General features: G+C 50.2%; 2 protein-coding genes across 5 annotated transcripts in view; one reads left to right on the top strand and one right to left on the bottom strand.

Annotated features, from left to right (window-relative positions):
• The window catches only part of SIL1 (SIL1 nucleotide exchange factor), a 95,393-nt gene extending 94,636 nt beyond the window's left edge, over window positions 1-757 (top strand). For all 3 annotated transcript variants that reach the window (XM_066560065.1, XM_066560064.1, XM_066560067.1), the window contains exon 10: window positions 299-757. In XM_066560065.1, coding sequence (XP_066416162.1) covers window positions 299-649 — 351 coding nt within the window. In that variant the 3' untranslated portion in view covers window positions 650-757. The remainder of the gene's footprint in view (window positions 1-298) is intronic.
• Window positions 758-5,323: 4,566 nt separating this feature from the next.
• The window catches only part of CTNNA1 (catenin alpha 1), a 117,218-nt gene continuing 103,511 nt past the window's right edge, over window positions 5,324-19,030 (bottom strand). For both annotated transcript variants that reach the window (XM_066559851.1, XM_066559852.1), the window contains 5 exons: window positions 16,755-16,865; window positions 15,109-15,290; window positions 14,273-14,378; window positions 8,935-9,069; window positions 5,324-6,447 (listed from right to left, as the gene is read on the bottom strand). In XM_066559851.1, the coding sequence (XP_066415948.1) occupies window positions 6,160-6,447; window positions 8,935-9,069; window positions 14,273-14,378; window positions 15,109-15,290; window positions 16,755-16,865 (822 nt within the window). In that variant the 3' untranslated portion in view covers window positions 5,324-6,159. The remainder of the gene's footprint in view (window positions 6,448-8,934; window positions 9,070-14,272; window positions 14,379-15,108; window positions 15,291-16,754; window positions 16,866-19,030) is intronic.

The following is a 19,030-nucleotide window of genomic DNA, read 5'->3' on the forward strand; positions in this document are numbered from 1 at the left end:
ACCTGTCAGCAGGAAAAAGCACCAGACCAAAGACTTTTCAAGTCTTGATGAGCTTCCTGCCTCTGAGTCCCCTCCCAGGCTGTGTGACACAGAAACCCCCAGTCCCTGGGAGTTTTCCAGGGTGGAAAAACAGCCCCTGTGGCCAGGGAGCCAGGACACAACCTCAGTCTGGTCTTCTGTGGCAAGTCCCCATCCATAGCAGGTGGTACAGGACATGCATCCTCCTCTACTGTGTCACCTCCTGGGAGCAGTTCCTCTCTGACAGGGACATTAATCTGTGTTCCACCACTTCCCACAGATGCTGCTTGAGGACTCCCAGCACGGAGAGCAGATGGAGGAGAAAATCCAGCAGTACCAGCAGGTCAGGCTGGTGCCGGCGGTGGTGGAGCAGGGCTGGTGTGCCCTGGTGCCCAATCTGCTGGCCATGCCCGAGCACGACACCCGTGAGAAGGTCCTCAAGCTGGTGGGGGTCCTGGTGGCCTTCTGCAGGGAGCACTACCGGGGGGACCCTGCCCTGGGCACCACCCTCAGCCTCCTGCGCAGCGAGTACGAGGAGCTGGCGGCTGAGGAGCAGAGGGAAGGGGACAAGGATGGCTACTTCAGGGAGCTCCTGGCCTCTATTAACACCATCATCCAGGAACTGAGGTGAAACTGGGGGTTCTGTCCAATTCCAGGGAATTCAGGGTGACAGCAAGTTTGGATGGCCAGACTTTTCATTGCAGGTGCACTTTGGAATAAACTGCTGGACTAAATGAGATCCCACACTGTGTGCCAACAACTTTGTTATTAAAATACATTGGGGTGTGGGGAATGTCTTGTTTTCATGGCATATGCTGGAAGAACGGAGGTGCACGGTGGAGGGAACAAGCTGGGGGCTCAGCTGAGGAATTTGGGATTTGCAGAAAGGGAACAAGTGGTGTTCCTGTGGGGGCCGTGCTTGTGTCACTCCCAGGAGGGGATGTTTGAATCCCTGCACTTCCTCCAGGCCTGGCAGAGCCCAGCTGGTTCCTTCCATTCCCCAGCCCTTGCAGGGCTCTGCCACCACCAAGGATGGGCACAAATGCCACCAGACCCATTCCCACCTGTGACCCTGGAACCACCAGGCTTTGTGCTCAAATATTTGAGGCTCCCTTGTACAGTGTGTCACTTGTCACTGTTAAGTAGCAGGGCTAATTATAACTAATTTTTGATCTTTCTCTTTTTGGGGTTTCAGGCTGTTTTGCTGGCATTAATTTTTTTTTTCCCTATTTTTATCTGAAATGCATTTCCCAGCCAGCCTTGCCAAGGCTTTGCTTTGTAGGTTAAAAAAAAAAAAAATCTGATGGTAACAGCCAGGACAACCATGGGAAGGGGCTTTTCTGCTGGAAACCCAAGCCTCTGGAGTGATGCCAGGTGAATCAGGGATCCAGCAGAACTGGAGGGGATCAGCACAGGGATTTCTCAGCCCCTGCCTAGCTTTGTCACTGTGTCAGAGCTGGATTTAAGATGGGGATTGTCTAACACCTCCTTAGGGAATGAGTCAGGGAGAAAACCACCAGCAGCCCTCCCTGTCCAACCCCAAAGCCAAAACCCCACTTGCTCTTCCTTAAAGTCTTAAACCTGTCAAGTTTTTGAGCAGGGGCTCACTGGGGGTGCCTGTGCTGGCCCTGGGGATGGAAAGGTGCCCACGGGCCTCCAGGGCAGCTCAGGAGGGAGCAGGTGGTGGCTCCTGGTCAGTGCCACTCGCTGCCAGCCCTGGGATGGCCCCTGTGGCCTGGGATGGCAGCAGGAAGTGCCCAGGAAGGTCCTGGTGACCCCCTCGTGCTGTTTCCCACCCACCGGCAGAGTGACACAGCCAAGGACATGGAACACTCAAAGGAGGCCAAAATATGATAACAAATAACAATTTCCTGGCAGTGCTGCTCCTGAGGCGCTGGGCCCTGGCAGGGCACTCTTGGGGCAGAGGCTGTGTGAGGTCTTGGGCAGTGCTGGCATCAGGGACCCCACACCCACACCCTGTGTACCCCTGCCCAAAGGGCTCCAGGCTCTGCAGGGGGGTCAGGAGCCCAAAGAGGGGTGGCCAGAGGGAACCCCTGGGTTGTAGCCACTCCCTCTCTGCAGCTCCTGCAGGTCTCAGGGTCCAGTCCAAGCAGTGGGACTGCAGCTGGGTGGTGGCCTGGGGAGGTGGTGACAGCCATGGAACCTTGGGGGGCACCGAGAGCTCCGCCATGGGCAGCCATGGCCAAGGCTCAGCCTTGGGGGCTGCAGCCCATTCCTCTGTGTGCGTGGCCATGTGTCCCCAGAGGGTCACAGAGAAGTGCAGGCGAGCCCTGGGCTGCTTTCCCTGGCCATAAACGCCAGCCCAGGCCGGTGTCCCCACTAATGACAGCTTTGTGCCCCAAATGGTGCTGCTGGTCCACAGCCCGGGGTAATGACAGGGCTGCTGCAGCTGCCTGGTCCTCCCCCGGCAGGGCCAGGGCCGAGCCAGTCCTGCCCCAGCGCCTGTGCAGAGCCAGCCCCACTGGGCTGGGAATCCCCCAAATTCCTGTAGGCATGGAGCAAGGCAGGGCTGGAGCGGCCCCAGGGGTGGGGGATCCTGGAGCAGATGGAAACCTTGGATAGGGCTCACCAGACCCCCTCCCAGTGCAGGTCTGGGATGAGCACTTCTGTACTTAATTCTGGAGCTAACAGGGCCCTCCCATTGCTCCAGCTTCAAGAGGGCATCAAGCGTTAAGCGCCGCAGTCACACAAGTGGCCAGGCCAGGACCTGCTCCCACTCCTTCCCCCTGCACCCACTGGAGCATCAGGAGGGCTGTGCTGGCCCAGCCTGAGCTCTCGGAACCCTGGCACCCTTTAGGCAGGGAGTGGCTCAGAGCAGAGCCCACGGGCTGTGTCTCCCTCGGACACTCCCCAGCCCTCACCATCCGCAGCACAGGCGAGGCCTGAGCCCTCAGCACTGGAGCAGCTGATGTGCCTTAATGGATTTTTCCTTTTCTCACCCCTTTGTTGGGGTTTTGAATGCACTCGTCCCTCCTCACCCTCTCTGCTCTCTCCTCAATTTTGTGTTTGAGGTTTGGCTGCCGTGGTTTGGACCCAGCACCCGTTTAAGCAAACGCAGCTCGGGGTGCCCCGCTCCCCTCTGACACATCCCAAAGGCGCTGGGAGCAGGCAGAGCTCGGAGAGGGAAGGCGCTCATTAACGGCCATTAAATCGTGGCACGGAAACTTCACACACAATTAAAGCGGCATAAATTCAACGTGGCTCCATTCACCGCGGAATTGAATTAAGAGCACTTGAAATCTGGAATAAGACGTATCTCCTGAGGATTTAATGTGGTTTCACTAATACACTTTAGAAGATAATGTGGGTTCATCTTCCTGAGATCCCTGCACTGCCAGGTCTGCCGGGCTCTGGCACGGACCCAGCAAAGCTGCTGCCCCATTGCGCTGCAAAAAAAGCCCAAACCAAAACATCTTCAAATCACTGCAAAAACACCCCAAAACCCCTCTAGCAAGTACTCCGGCGTGTTCCAGGCGGTGCCTGGGCAGCAGCCATGGGGAGCTGGCGGGTAGGGAAATCCCACAGCCCTTCCCTGCCCAAAGCCACGGCGGGTCCCCCCATCTCCACGGAGGGCAGGGAATTGGGAAGGTGGGGTTCGGCTCCTCGCTCACCGCCGGGGGAAAGCGGCGGGAGCACCCCCGGAGCTCTCCCCGCCCGTTCGCTCCCTCCCGAGCCGAGCATCGTCCTCCGGCAGCGAGAGCGACAGCACGAGCCCTTCCCTAGCGCTTAATTACATGGAGCAGTAATTACTGTAATTCTCTCCAATTGGCTCCCTAATAAAGTCACAGCTTCGCTGGCGGCTGGACCCCCTCGCCGAGCCGCGGCTTCAGCGCCGCTTTCACACGCAGGGCTGGAATTCCCTGACACGGGATCGGCGATTTTGGGTTTTGTACTCCTGAACCACCTGGGTCTGGGGCTGGTGCCGAACAACCCGGAGGGGCCGGAGGCACCGGGACCGGGGCTGGAGTCGCTCCGGGATGAGGAACTGCCCTGCCCTGCCCCGGCTCGGGGTTCTTCTGCCCCGCTCCGGCCCCAGGATCCGCCGCTCCCCCGCCCCGGTGTCACCACCACGTCCCCAGCTAAACTGGGAAACTGGGATTTCATGACACAAAATCCCCCCTCTTCTAAGGGGACAGGCATTTTCTCCCCTCCAGCCGCTACTGCTGCACTTCTGAACGGAGCGATTAAGTGTTACACCGATAATGATTCACCTCGATGCCCTTCTCTGCTCCAAACCCAAACGCAATTCCCAGAGGAGCAATTCTGGGGCGCAAGGGAAATGTGAGCTGAGGTTTTTCGGCCTCATGTCCCCATGGCGTTCCTGCTGCTCCTGCACCCCCTGGGGCTGTAGCTCTCACCAGGGGAACCACTTTTAATTTCTTGATACTCAGTGTTTGTAGCATAAATTAAACGAAGATGTATTTAAAAGATAAATAAGTGTAAACTTGTCTGTACATCTTAATAAGGGTTATTTTTTAAAGCACGTTAATAGATTGTACTGGTGGGAGGCATTGGATGTACTCCCTAAACAGCTCAGGGAATGTCACCTTTAAGACAATACCAGGGAAAAAAAAAACCCTATATTGTAAAAATTCAGTTAATAATTATCTCTAAAATAAGACCTATAGCCTGTTAACCCCCGAATGGCAGTGGAGCACCGCTCCCTCTCCGAGCCTGTTTACTTGTTAAGGGTGTATGAAAATATCCTATCATTCCACTGTTTAATAGCTGTACTCAAGAGGCTAAAATGCTTGAAAACATAATACATTTGGCAAAAATATCTCAAAAACTATTTAGCTTAATTATGATCAGCATTACAGTAACATGACAGCAATAACCTTAATACAGTAAATTATGAGCTGATTGAGATAAATAAAATTATAACATTTCAGTGCCAAGGTTCAGCTCTAAAATGGAGCTGCATTTCAGACATTGACTCCAGCCCAGGCTTTTCCAGCTCCACAGGAACAGGCACCGCGGTGCTGCCCCGTGCAGGCACCGCTTCCCTGCACTCGACTCGACTGGGACGTGTGAAACACGCTGAAATTCATAAAATTTAAATAAGACAGTGAAATTATACCTTGTAGCTATAGTTATCACAAATAATGTACAGTCTAAATTGCAGCCTGAGCAAACACGATTTCCTGGGTGCCTCTGGAAGCCCAAGGCGGGATGCAGAGCAATTATGAGGAATGAGCACAAAGCTGATTTGCATCTGAATGGCGAGGGGGGGGCGATGGGCGGGCTGGGCCCAGCTCCATTCACAGCACCACAATGCACCAGCTGGGAAAAGCAACTTTATTAGTGTCCCGCAGCAAAATACATTAGTAATTTGTAACCAGGCATTACAATTCCCGTCCGTGTCACGGGGAGCGATCGGCCGCCCACGCCGGGGGAGGTTTCCGCAGGGATCGGCCCCGGGGGCTCCCCCGGCTCCGGAGGGAGCGGTGCCAGGAGCACAAGGGAACCCCAGAGGGCTCCGGGGCAGCCCAGGAAAAGCAGCATCACGGCCCCAGGGCACCACTGAGCCCAGCTCCAAACACGATCCCCAGCAAAGCCTGGCCCAGGCACGGGTGTAGCGTTTTTCCAGCTGTTTTCCAGTTGTGCTCACACAGCCAGTGGCTGTTGTAATTTCAAACTCCTCTGATCTTGCTCCCTCTCCACCCCCACAGCAGAGATACACTATCACATACAATACTTTCATTAATTTTTTTTGAGTAAAAAATCTATTTTTTTTCTCTTGATCACCATGATAAACTGAGTCTCTGAGTATCATGATCCACTATTAGTGTTAACCGTTAGTGTTACTGTAAAATCCTCTTTGGTTATAGAATATTTCATTTAAAGCAAGATTATAAAAAACAGTTTCCAGCTAGAAATCCACCCCTGTAATCTAAAAGCCATCTAAATTACCACACTTCTGCAGGCTGAAGATATACTGATAGGACTTAGAAATTTAAGTATCTCCCCAGGTAATCTAAACAAAGTTATCAAAATTATATTAAGTAAATACATTTGGAGGAATAGTAAATTTTTGAAAAATCCTTAGGGTATTAAAAGTGGAGTTCTGGAAGTAGCAGTAGTGGGCTAGAGAAAAACACCCCGAGCCAGAGCTCTCCTCTAGATACTCTCCATGGCCTTGAACTCGCTGAGGGCCTGCACGGGGTTCACGTGCTTCTTCTGGGATGCCCTCTTGATTTTTGTCTGGGTCTCGTCCTGTTTCTCCCTCTTGACCAGGGGTTTCTTCTCCGGAGCCTTCATCTTCCAGGAGACGGCCGGGAGGTTGAGGGAGGCCATGCCCTGGGACTTCTGGTACTTGGTGGACGCCACGTAGGAGGCCTTGACCGTCTGCACCACGGCGTTCATCAGGTTCTTGGCTGCCTGGATCAGGGACATGGCACTGTCCACCTGCCAAGGGACACAGAGTTACCCACCATGGAACCCCCAAACACAGCCTTCCACTGAGAGCACCACAGGCCTGGGGGTAAAACCACTTGAAAACTGATTTATATTTTTCCTTTGAAACCTGAGGCTCCCAGTTTGAGGCAGGATTTTTTTGGATGCTCAGTGGTTACAAAGCTGACTTGTGCCACCAGCACAAAAGGAGGGTTTGCCCCCCTGTATGCATTTTCCACATCAATGGCAATTGGAAACATTTGTATTCTGCCCTTTGCTTTTGTGACTAAGATTTAACAGTTGCTTATTCTCTAATGAGATTAATAAAGCTGTAGTAATATCTTAATCACCGATAATAAATATTTAAATCGTCCTAGAATACTAAATTGTATTGGGAAGGAAGGAACACAACTGCATCACCAGCCAGGCCTGGAGCCCTTTCCCAGCTGGCTCCTGATTTACAAGAGCATCAAAACAAGGAAAAACATGAATTTGTCAAAGCTGTAGGGCACAGCAGGGACAAAGAGTTGAGACCAGGCCTGGGTGGAAGAGAGAGGGGAGGAGCACTGTAGTGACCTCAGCTGGGACCCCCTTCTCCAGGGGCCAGTGTCCTGCTCTGGGTGGGATCCCCAGCTTGTCAAGGCCAAATGGGCTGGGACAGGGGTTTGATCTGGGGCAGGGCTTGGTTCTGGTGGCTTTTCTGGGGCATTGACCCTTCCCTTCTACTCCACTGTGCCCCAATTGCTACCATGGCACCTCAGATCCTCTGGCAAAGCCCCTGTGCTCTGCCCTCCTCCTCATGAGCCTGGAAACCACCGTGCTGGAGTGTTTCCAGGAATCCTCACAGCAGCAGGAATCATTAAAGGCCGGGAGAGCAGGGAAGTGCTTTTCTGAATGACCTGTCAGACTGTGCAGGTGCCAGCTCTGCCCTCCTGGGCTCTGCTCTGCTCTCACAGCACTCGGGTGCAGGGGCAGGGCATTAACACTGGACAGAACCTTCCTTTCAGAGTGGTGATGCCTCTGGACTGGCTGAGGTCTTCATCTGATTATCCCATGGAGCTCAACACTGCTGCTGGCAGCCCTCAGCCCCAGTGGACAGGCTCAAGGAGAAGGGACAAAACCAGGAGATCAGACTACAGATGCCAGGCTGTTCTACCACTGATTTATGGCAGAGGGGATGTAAATCCTGGAGGCACTGAGTAACTGCAGTGAAGCCCTGGAGTACGTATTGCTGCACAGTAACACATCTCCTGCTTTGACAGCACCACGCCTTCAGCCTCCCAGCTCCCAGGACATGAACAGCAGCACATCCCACCACAGTCCCTGGAGCTGCTCTGGGGGCTGGAAAGGCAGCAGGGGGGGCAGCACAGCCCCATCACCCCCAGATGGGCTCAGCTCATGCAGGGATATCTATTGCTGACTGCTCCTGCTGCTGCTGCCCCAAAGCTCTCCTTCCACAGCTCTCCCTGGTTGTGGGGGGGGGGAAATCTGTGCTACTTAGTTTAAGCAATTGAGATATCAAACAGGGTTTCACTGGAAAATATCAGGGCAGAGGATGCCCAGGGAAGCTGTGGCTGCCCCTGAACTCCTGCCAGCATCCAAGGCCAGGCTGGATGGGGCTTGGAGCAGCCTGGGACAGTGGGAGGTGTCCCTGCTATGGCAGGGGGTGGCACTGGATGACTTTTAAGGTCCCTTCCAACCCAAACTGTTCCATGATTCTGTGGTATCAAAATGGCAGAATGTGGGAAGTTTCTCCATTTGCTGATCAGGGAGCAATTCTGGACTATCCAAGGGCCAATTCTGTCCCTTCTTCCAACTTCCTTCCTCAGTCCTGACATGGCTGGGCAAAAGCACCAGAAGTGACCAAACGTGCCTCTGCAGGGCAAGGCAGAGTATGCCAGAAGAAATTAAGGATTTAGCTCCACTTCCCTCCCGCCAAATATCTGCCATACAGAATCCTCTTAGGAGGCAGCATTTCATGAACTACAGTGAAAAAAATTATTTGCAAAGTAATGGCTGGAATAAGAGAGCAAGCTGGCCTGGGGCAGCTTCCAGCTGTCAGAAACCAGAGCAGCCACAAAAAATCCCTGCACTCTTCAGGGCATAGCCATCCTGAAATATTAACATCTCTGGAGCATTGCAGGACCCCAGCATGTTCCAAGGCTGTGCAGAGACTTGGGGCAGGTTTGACTGTGCTGATAAAGTGATTTAACCTCACTAAGAGTGAAAAGCAGTCTGGAAAACAGATCACACAAAGGTGAAGTGAATCTGTGTACAAACACTTTTGAATAAGGAAATGTGAAGTCTGTATTTTCACAGCAAGCGTTCCTCCTCAGAACAGCGAGGCAGCAACACAAACTCTGCATCCATTAGAACTCAGAACCTGAGCTGGCCATGCTCCAGCATCTCCAGTCTCTGTTCCGTGGGGTTGAACACAAAAGCTCACATGGAATAACCTGTGGGAGCAAAGCTGCCTGAGGCAGCGTGTGCCATACGTACCCCGGAGACGACGAGCTCCCCGCCCAGGTTCTGCACCTCGGCCTTCACCTTGCTGCAGATGTTGAGCTGGTGGCAGTAGAGCGCGATGCGCTGCAGGTAGGCCAGCAGGTCCTGCTTGCACGCCGAGTCCGGGCACTGTGGGTGACACGGGCACAGCTGGGCAGGAGCCAGACACACTCCAGGCACCTCCCCTGGAGCAGGGGATGGGCTGGGACAGCGCTGCCCTCCCTCCCTGCTGAGCCTGGGCTTTGAGACAGCTGAGCAGCGAGACAGGCACCTAAACCCAGGAGCCATGAGCAGGGCAGCACTGCACAGGCTCCTTCCACTGCCCTTCAGCAGCCCTCCCAGGGAGGAGGAAGAGGAAGAGAAGGAGGACTATTTACCCTCCCCAGAGCAGGTCTGTCAGCTGTAAAAGGTCCTTCCTGTACTGCACAGGACACAGCAGCAATGGTCTGACACCCAAGATTTCAAGCTGCAAATAGCAGGTGTTACCAATTCCTCCCTCAATCCTCAATCTTAAGTATTTCAAGCTTGAAAATTATGAACCCAACAGTGCCTCAATTACATGCAGCAAACAGAGATTTTCTTGACTTCTGCTCCCATCTTGTAGCAGGGGGGAAAGCAGGTTCCTCACCAGGCACAAAATGACATTTTTAAGGTGCTTGCTGCAGCACTCATCTGTAAGAGAAATGTAACTTTTTCAGCTTTGCACAAAAGGCTCTGCGCAGGAGTCCTCTGTGCAGTTTGGGAAGGTGGCATTTTCTGGGACAGAACTGAAGAATGAGCCACAGATGAGCCAGGCTCAGGCTGGATTTCCAGACCAGAGGGGAGCCCAGCTGAGGAGCAGCCATGGTCCAGAGCAGGCTCTGTAGGACATAAATGCTGTGGGAAGGGTTCTGCTGCTCTCAGCAGCCCTGCAGCCCCTTTAGCAGCAGCAGCAGTGGGGTCCCAGCAGCAGGTCCCCCATGGGCCACCTCAGCCCCAGGGGCAGCCCACATGCTCAAACACACACACACACACACACACACACACACACACACACACAACACCTACAGCTTCACTTACATCACACTGGGTCACACCCCATGTGGCTTAAGCCCTGCTCTGAACCCCAGAGAAGCATCACTTGTACCCCACAGACAGCTCCTGTTCCATGGAAATGGCCCCTCATCATCTCCCCACCCAGCATCCACAGGCCTCCTGGACAAAACCATCAGACTCCCACTGATCCTTATCTCCTGCTCTAAGGCAGGCTGCACTGTGCCCAGCACTGTTTCAGCTGGAGCAGTGGAATTCACCTGGCATTATCCAGGGACAGGACTACACCCTGCAGGGATCTCCAGCCTCTGGACAGCTGCACCCCATCCAGAGTGATTGAAGAGCTCTTTTTCACACACCCCTGTTCACAGCAAAATCCCATTTCACTAAGACCCTGATCCTGTGCAATGGACCATCTGATGAAGATTCATAATGGACATGGCATGACTGAAAGATTAATCTTCAATGTGGCACCACTTCCATTACTTAATGCCTCACTCCAGCTGAGGGTTGTTGCATTGGCCATGCAGCCTCTCCTCCCCTTGAGGGTAAGGTAAAAATCCCCCCCTGGCTGTGAGCAGCAGGCTCTGAGCCCTGATTCTCCCTGCAGACCTTCTCTCCTTAGCTGTGAGATGGAAGCAGAAGCTCTTTTCTTTGTATAAAAGAGGAGCAGATCGTGGTGCACACACAGGGATATGCAAACATGGTCCCACTCACATGGAGGAGCATTTTCTTCCCAACAGCACTCAATCTGCCACAACACCCTCTGCAGTGAAGGTGAGTGCAGCTAACACATATATTTGTTTTTTTCTGGGGTCAGAACAAGTGGCCTTTGTAAAGCAAAGTGGTCTCTGTGCTGAGCAGAGGTGACTCAGGTGCTGCAGTGATGTGCCCACAGAGCTCACACACACACAGGGACACTGCACTGGGAGGTCTGCATGGCTTTATGGGCATCTGACCCCACCAACAGACATAAAACCACCTTCGTAGTCCCAAGGAAAATGATGAACACCCAAAGTAATTGCAACTCTCAATGTGGGCATGCAGCTTCCATCAGTGCAGTGAAGCCCTGCCTAACGAAGCAGCAAAGCTTGCAGGTTAATTTTTTAAGCTAATCAATATTAGTCAGCAGTACAAGATGTTTAAGAGCAAGTCCACAAATAGCCCTGGCCAAAGAGCTAATGAAAAGCCCAAATTACCATTTTGGAAACTGCTCTCCATCTCCCAAAGAGCTCATCTAACACAGCAAGTGAGCAGCACAGCAGTGCAGGGGCTCAAGGGCTGACAAATACCCAGTGCAGCACATCAGGGGATGGCTCAACAATTCCAGCTCCTCTCTGGGGCTGTGAAACCCTTCAAGGAAAGACTCTCAAGGCAGGAGGCTGCTGCACGTTCACCAACAGCTGAGGAAGGCAGCAAAACCTTCGTGGAATAGGAATCATCACTGGGCTGTGTACATCAATCCAGTGTGAGATGGAAACCCAGATCCTATCCTGTGTGTGCTATTTCTGCAGGCAGGATCGAGGACTCAGCTCAAAGACAGATGAGGTTTAAATGGAGATGTAACACGAGATAAAAAAGAGCATCAACAAAAGGCACTGCGGGTGCCTGCAGGAGCCCTGTCCTTTCCTAGGCAGAAGCACTCGGATAAAAATCAAAAAACCCAAAAGGCAACAATTTGAACACTGATCAAGAATGATGACATTACTGGACTAACCCACAGCCACAACCCCCATCTGCAGAGATGGATGGGTTCTCACAGACACAGCACAGCCTAGCAGGTAGTGCAGTGCAGATGGAAATGAATGTGTTGGGGGACACCCCACCTTCCCAAAGCCCCCAAACTGAGCTGCTGCCACAGACTCAGGGAAGGTTACTGGCAAAAGCTAAGCTGGCTGCTCCAGGTCAAATCCAGGCTCCATCCTAGACACAGCAAACACCCCCTCCTGCTTTCAGTTCCTGCTGCCCCAGCTGAGCCTGCAGAGAAGCAGAATCACCTTTTCCTCTGTTTTTGCAGAGAAAAGGGGCAGGGGAAGACAGCAGAGCCCTGGTGGTGTGTGCTCATGGACACAGACCATCCCCAGTGGCTGCAGGGGAGAGCCAGCAACCTCAGAGCTTCTTCCTCCCACTGCCCCTCCCTTTGGGAATGGGCCCTGCTGCACCAGGAATCCCCAAAAAATGCCCCTCAGCCCCAGGTGCCCGCTGGGCCCAGCAGGAGCTGCCAGCAGCTGTTTTGGGGAGGCAGCTCCCTGGGAGGATGGGCACTGACCACCTGTGCCAGCAGCTGCCACCAGCCTGTGCCCAGGGTCCCCACCCCAGCCCCCCCAGCACGGACCAGTCTCCCCAGCATGAGGCTGCTGGAGCCTTTTACTGGGAAGTGGGGCAACCCTACCCTGACCCCCAGCTGCTTCTCACAGGGTGATCAGAACTGATGTAACCTTGGCCTCCCACTGCCACGGAAGGAAAAAAACCCAGAAAGTTCCTTTGGCTTTGTAGGTGTTCTGACATTGAAAAAATAAATAATAGAGAGAACCCTTGCTGCAAATCATTGTCATCTGTGTTGTGCTCATAACTGCTTCATATTCCCCTGCTCCCAGCAAGCAGCAGCTGCTTGGAGTGAGGGATGGAAACCTCGGGGAGAACCTGATGAGTTCAGCTGATGGCAGAACTCATCCCAACAGAGAGGGAATTCCTGGGACAGCAGCTCTTGGAGCTCAGAGGAATGTGCTGCAGAAGGGCCTGATGGCAGAGCTGGGAGCTGCTGGCACACTGACACGAGGGGTCACAGCTCTGGTGTCACCCAGCACACAGGACACAGCCCCTCCGTGTGCTCCCTCCTCCAGGGGCAGGGACAGCAGGAACCAGGAGCTGCTCCTGCTCTGTAGCTGTCACTCTGCTCCACATTAACATGTTTCTAAAGAGTATGGAAGCACATCTAATGAAATATGCAGGCTCAAAGTATTAGCTGAGTATGGAGTCAGGAAAAAGCTATATTCTTGTCAAAATGACTAACTGTACAGTGCTGCTCATATTTATCTTCAAACATGTGCTTAATCTGTTACATTTTTAAGGACCTTACTGCTACTGAAATAAGTTTTCTTTTCTATTTTGAAATGGCTTGGTACAGAAAACCATATACCAACTTTGCATAAAACATGTGAATCAAAAAAAAAAAAAAAGAAAAGGCATTGTAAACCTTCTGCCCAAGCTCCCCTGAGACCTTGAACACAAACTGCTCCTTGCTTCATTTACCTACACCAGCAGCACACCTGGTTCTTGCAGAAACAAGGCTGTCAAAGTGCTGTAGCAAGGAAAGCCATCTGAAAAAACACTTATCAAATTTATCTCCCCATTGAACATTTCTCACTGCATCATTAATAAAGGAGGGTGTAGACAAGCACCTCTGAATGCAACATTAAGAGAGAGTCCTGCACTGCAATGATTTACTTTCAAAGTGACACTAGTTCAGTGAAAACCTTGCAGTACACAAATTTCCATCCTGAAAAAGCCTGGAAAGCAAGTGACAACTGGGAAAACAAAGTTTAGTCCATGATCTCAGGCTTAACCTCCTTGCATTTCAGAGTCTCTCTTGAAGGTGGAATATTATTACTAATGTTGATGTTTCCCTGCTATTTGGGTGTGGGCTGAGGCCAAAGGTGCTCTTGCTTGGCCCAGTTTCTAAGTGGCTCAGGACAGGCATTGCATAAATAATCCCTGAGCTGGCCATGCTCATTCAGTCCTGTGAGAATTCCTTCCCAGCACTGGGACAGCACAGCCACGCTCGGGTCCCTGCAGGCCTTGCTCCAAGCCTTCATCAGCTCTGAAGTGAAAAAACACCAGAGAGCTCTGACACCCTCCCCACTCAGTCTGTGGAGCATCTGAAAATTGTTGATCTTACAAAGCTGCCTCAAAGCCAGTATTAAAGGTGGTGCAATAGGCCAGGTGCCATTGTGCAGGGGCTGTCCCTGCAGTGTGTGCTTTGGGAAGCACCAGGAGTGCTCTGGGTGTGATGTGAGCCCAGCCTGGACCTGCTCAGCACTGGCACTGCCCTGGCTCTACGTGACCTGAAGCAGAGCTGGCACAAAATGCCAGGTGCCTGATTCCAGCCAAGGAGCTGCTGTGTCACTCCTCAGGGAGGCAGGAGAGCAGCTGGAAAGAATGGAAAGAACAGAATTTTCTAGCAGCAGATCTGGAAAATCAGTTAAAGACCCCAAAAGCAAACACATTCTCATCTGTTCATCATGCAGTACTGAAAGTTCTCTTGCTCCTTGGAGCTGGAGGCTCCAGGACTGTGACTCACGTGGTCAGCAATGGTCCGGCCCAGCTTGTCCATCCTGGACCCGGCCTCTGCAATCTTCTTGGCTGCACTGATCACATCTGATGTGTTCTTCAGAGGACCTTTTCCCCTGCAAAACAGAGCAGACGCTCCCTCCTAGCACCAGGAAACCACAGCAGTGAATTCTGTGTCCCTTTTCTCATTCTGTCCCACACTGTGCTGGCAGTGACTCCTCACCCAAAGGGCAGGAGAAGGCTGAAGCAGCCATTACAGCACCTTCATTTTCAAGAGTTACCCCCTTTCAGCTCTTCCCCACATTTAGCTTAAATCCAGGAATAAAAACATCTTAAATTTTACTGCTTTGAGCAGCTTAATGATGATAAGAGATAACATTTTAGAAGACGGATTTGCAATTTTTATGGAATGGAACATGAAGTTTAAAAAACAGCGTTATATAAAATCTGGTAAATTAATTTCAAAAGGCATCAAAAACCCTCTCTTTCCTCTGCCAGTAACTGTACTAGGAACTATTTCTGCAGTATGGCAATATTGAGAAGCCCATAGAATTTAATGCTGTAAAGAACTGAGCAAATATATATATATTCCTGGGGATAAGAATCACCCTTAAGAAAGAAAGAAAGACAGGCAATAACTGCTGTGTATCTGTAGATCAATTTAAACAGTTATTACCACCCAGCCACTGCACAATAATGCTTCTCCCCAGTTAATATGCAGCTGGAACAGGGCACCATTTAAAAGAGATTATAAGAAGTGAGACTCTTAGGAGAACTTGCACCGTGTCTCATTGAAAGCCCAGCAGCCCAGGCAGCTCAGAGTGAGCACAAATTAAAAAGCCTCACCTGGTGAAGTCTGTCATTTCCATCATGATCATACACATCTGCTTGGCCAGGACAATGATGTCATTGCCACTGTCATCCCATTTTGACACTTCAGCATCCAATTTACTCTTTTCCTCCTGGAAGCTGGCGACCTGCTCAGCAATCTTGGCTTTCTGCTCTTGAGGGAGCTGAGCCATGATAGCCTGGAAGAGAAGAGTTTTCTCACATGGCCTCCTGCTGCCTTGTAGAGGCTTTTTGGAACATTTCACTAATAACCAATTTCAGTCGTGTAGATGGGGGATAAAACTTTAATAGCAATCCTCCACCTAGAGGCTTTACAGAGCCATTTGCTTCCATTTTGAATCAAAGTTTATACTCTTTTTAAAGAAAAAGTGCTCAGAAAGACAAGTTGACACTTAAAATATGGCCCTTTGCATGATAAAGCTGTTAAGACTCCAAACAAATTTGCCACATATTACCATCCCTCAAAATAAAACTGCATGAAGAAGGAGGACTTGTCTTTGACAGAAAATTTCAACGTTTTAAAATTAAGTTCCACTTGGGTATTGAGGATAATAAGAAATATTACCAGTCTCTTCCCTGCAAAAAGCTAGCTGTACTCTTTTGAAACATGTCTGCTGAGGAAAGAGTAAGTGAAAATAAAGAGTATGTGCTTACTCCCAAATAAAATCTCCCAGACTGGGTTTATAGCCTGTGTAAGACTCCATGGCCTTGCCTTCATAAATACTGGGAGCACAGATGCCTCGAGGAGCAGGCAAAAAGGAGCCTTTGGTACTAAAAATCCTCTGTCAGCAGCTGTGCTAAGAGGTAAATGAGCAATGTCTGCATTTAAATAGAAGGGGGTGAGGGTCCAAGCATAGAAAGTGCTTGTGCAAGGGAGGGGAGCATAAAAATACTCCCAGCTGGTGTAATTCCCAAGCCAACGTGGCCCAGGTTTGATAAATAAGGTCTGGCCACTTCTTGCCTGGCAGGAAGAGCCTACACAAAAAATCTGCCATGGCACTTTCCCAAGAGTGTAAATTGTTATTGATCCAGAGGGGCCGTGTCAAATAAAAGCAATAGGTAAGGCCTGGTCTTCCTTCAATGCACTGATTTTAGGGTTTCACCTCTTAATGATTATATATTGCCTATCAATGCTTTCATTTTTGAGTCACAGGAAATGCAGTTAGTTGAAATGATTTCATTTCTGAGTTCCTCTCAGTGTTGTCTTGATAAATGCTCAGTGACCAAACACACAGCAGCATGTGTGTGAGGACACATTTGGGAAGATTTTTTTCTCATAAAGTTAATGTTTGTCTCTTGAAAATAACATTAATCCAATGAGTGATCTGCCTGGTACCTCCCTGCAGAAGCTCACTCAACTACAATGTCTATGATATCAAAATGTGATGTAGTTTCTTGGTACTAAAAGGATTTTGATCTTTCAGAACACCCAAAATAAACCACAGACGTTTCTCACATCCATCAGACCAACTGCATTTCACTCAACCTCCTTTTCAGAAGAATGCTGGAAACAAAAAATGCCAGTTTTCTGATCCAGCATTTTTATCACCACCCCCCCCAAATTTAACCTAGGTTTTCAAAGCAAGCAGAAGTGTTTCTTGAAGGCAGGTCACACTTGGATAAAGCTGAGGTTTGTGCCTTACCCTTGCACTCTGTCCAGCAATGAGCTGATCATCCTCAGTCTGGATGCTGGTTCTGCTGCGGACGTCAAAATCCTCGGTCTCGAAGTCAGAATCATCCAGCTCTTCAGGAGTCTGAGGAAAAAGCATTCAAGCAGAGTCAAACTACAGATTTCATGGCTCTGAAAACCAACAAGAATATTATTTTTCAAGCAGAGAGAATGGAAATCAGTGGGGGTAAAAATTATTCCATGTTTTCAACAAAAAGGTAAATACAGGGACTGTATCCAGCTCTGAACACGTGTGATTTTATGTGCTTGACTGCTCCTGTTAAACACCATAGGGATCCCTGGAATCACACAGCAGTAACTAAACAGCTGAGATTTGTTAGGACATTAATGCACTCAGCATATGAAAGACAGAAAAAAGTTCTTGCAAAGCGAGCAGCGTTTTTGGAAGTTGATTAAATGTAAAAGCTTCACTCGAGATTCTGAAGCTGGAATTACACACAGCTCTAAGGGCTGGTTCAGAAGCCCAGACAGTGTCTTCAGCACAATTATGAATCAAAGCATTGACTAAATTAACAACAGATAAAATATCTCAAAATTTATCCTTATCCCTCGGGAAAAGCTGAAAAATTTCAGCTAGGAAGGGCCAGCTTTTATGCTGTAGGCCAAACACATCTGACCTAGTTCCTGCTTGCCTAGGATTTATTTTTGCTACTGCCAGTCTGTAGCAGGCAAACTTTTTATAAAGCCTATCAAGTTTAAACAGCATGTTTGTCAAAATACTACATCTTTGCTAAAGTGGCACTTCACAACAATTCTCCAGAGCTGGGTCAACAAAGAACTTCACTGATAGATGCAATAAATTGTGATTAACAGATAAGATGCAAATAAAGTCCCTGTTCCTTAGATTTTTTTCCCTATGATATGAATTTCACAACTTGTCTTCCACTACAGACACTTTGTGATACAGTGAAAATAGAGATGGACATGCAAAATAATTGCCAAAAAGCAAAGGTGAGTAGGGTGACAATCAAGACTTTGGGTATTTCAGCCTCCTCCCAGGCCCTGGAGAACAGGGTATAACCACAACATCAGCAGAGGGACACACACTAAGAAGTAGCTCAGTGTATCAATATTAAAAAAAAAAAAAAAAGAAAAAGCATAAAGAAAACAGTTCTGCTGTACATGATTCTGTCTGTGAGTCCTCTCTGCCCATCCCTCCCAAAGCCCAGGGACACACAAAGTGTAACTCTGCCTTTCAAGTGCCACCAAGGGCAGAAACTCCTCTGGGGTGACGAGCCTGGGCAGCAGAGAGGGGGAAGAACTTCTCTTCAATAAATACAGATATAGTGAGATGGTAGTTTTGAAAATACCCTGCATAAACACAAAAATGAGGTGTTGCGGTGGCTTCTCCTGCTGGTCCCTGTAAAGAGCAGGAGCCTCTGGACAAAGCTGAAGTGAATGAGCCCCTGTGAGCAGGGTTACACCAAGCCCTGGAGAGATTTGGATGGCTCTTTTATCCCAAAATAAACTCTCTGGACAAGAAGTGTTAATATTTTAACTTCCTTCTAGGTGGCTGCTGTGTGGCCAGGGAGCTGCTGTTGGCTGCTGGCAGTGGAGCTGTGGCTCCCTGGCCCTGGAGGGTGGCACAGGGCAAACCTCAGCATTCCTGGCATTGCCAGCCTGGGTAACTGCTGCCCACTGGGACTCCCAGCTCCCTGTCCTGAGTAACAAGGGCTTCAGCAGGGGGGGATTCACACCCTTTGCATAGCAGGAAGGCTTTGATATCCTCAACCACTACTGGCGGTTTATAAATCCTGAGCTTGTCTGAAAAAAATTCCATGGGGAGCACACATGTGATTATCAGCTTTTCTCCTGGTTTCTCATCTGATCCTTTGCTTTAAGCAGCAAACATGGAAGATTCCACTGCAATGGTTACTGTAATCACATATCTTCTGTACATTCTTGATTTACTGACCAACAAGCTGCATCTGCCATGGTCACCACTCTGAAAGACCAAGACAGTTTCTCAGAGTCAAAGGAATACAAGGAAAAGAAGAAAAAAGGAATAAACCCCTATATTTGTCTTTGTTATGTCTGGCTCCTGCCCATTTTTGCCCCAGTAAGATCCAAGAAATAGGTCCATGGATCAGCTGCAACCAGAACTTCCTTTACTGCATCCCTTCAACCAACTGCACCCTTCTGTGTCTGGCCTGCCAGAAATTAGGGCTCCCAAGTCACACCCACTGCAAGCACACAGGAGTCAAGGCCTCTGCGAGCTGCCCTGTTTAC

This window comes from Molothrus aeneus, chromosome 15 (assembly GCF_037042795.1).
Source record: "Molothrus aeneus isolate 106 chromosome 15, BPBGC_Maene_1.0, whole genome shotgun sequence".
Classification (NCBI taxonomy): domain Eukaryota; kingdom Metazoa; phylum Chordata; class Aves; order Passeriformes; family Icteridae; genus Molothrus; species Molothrus aeneus.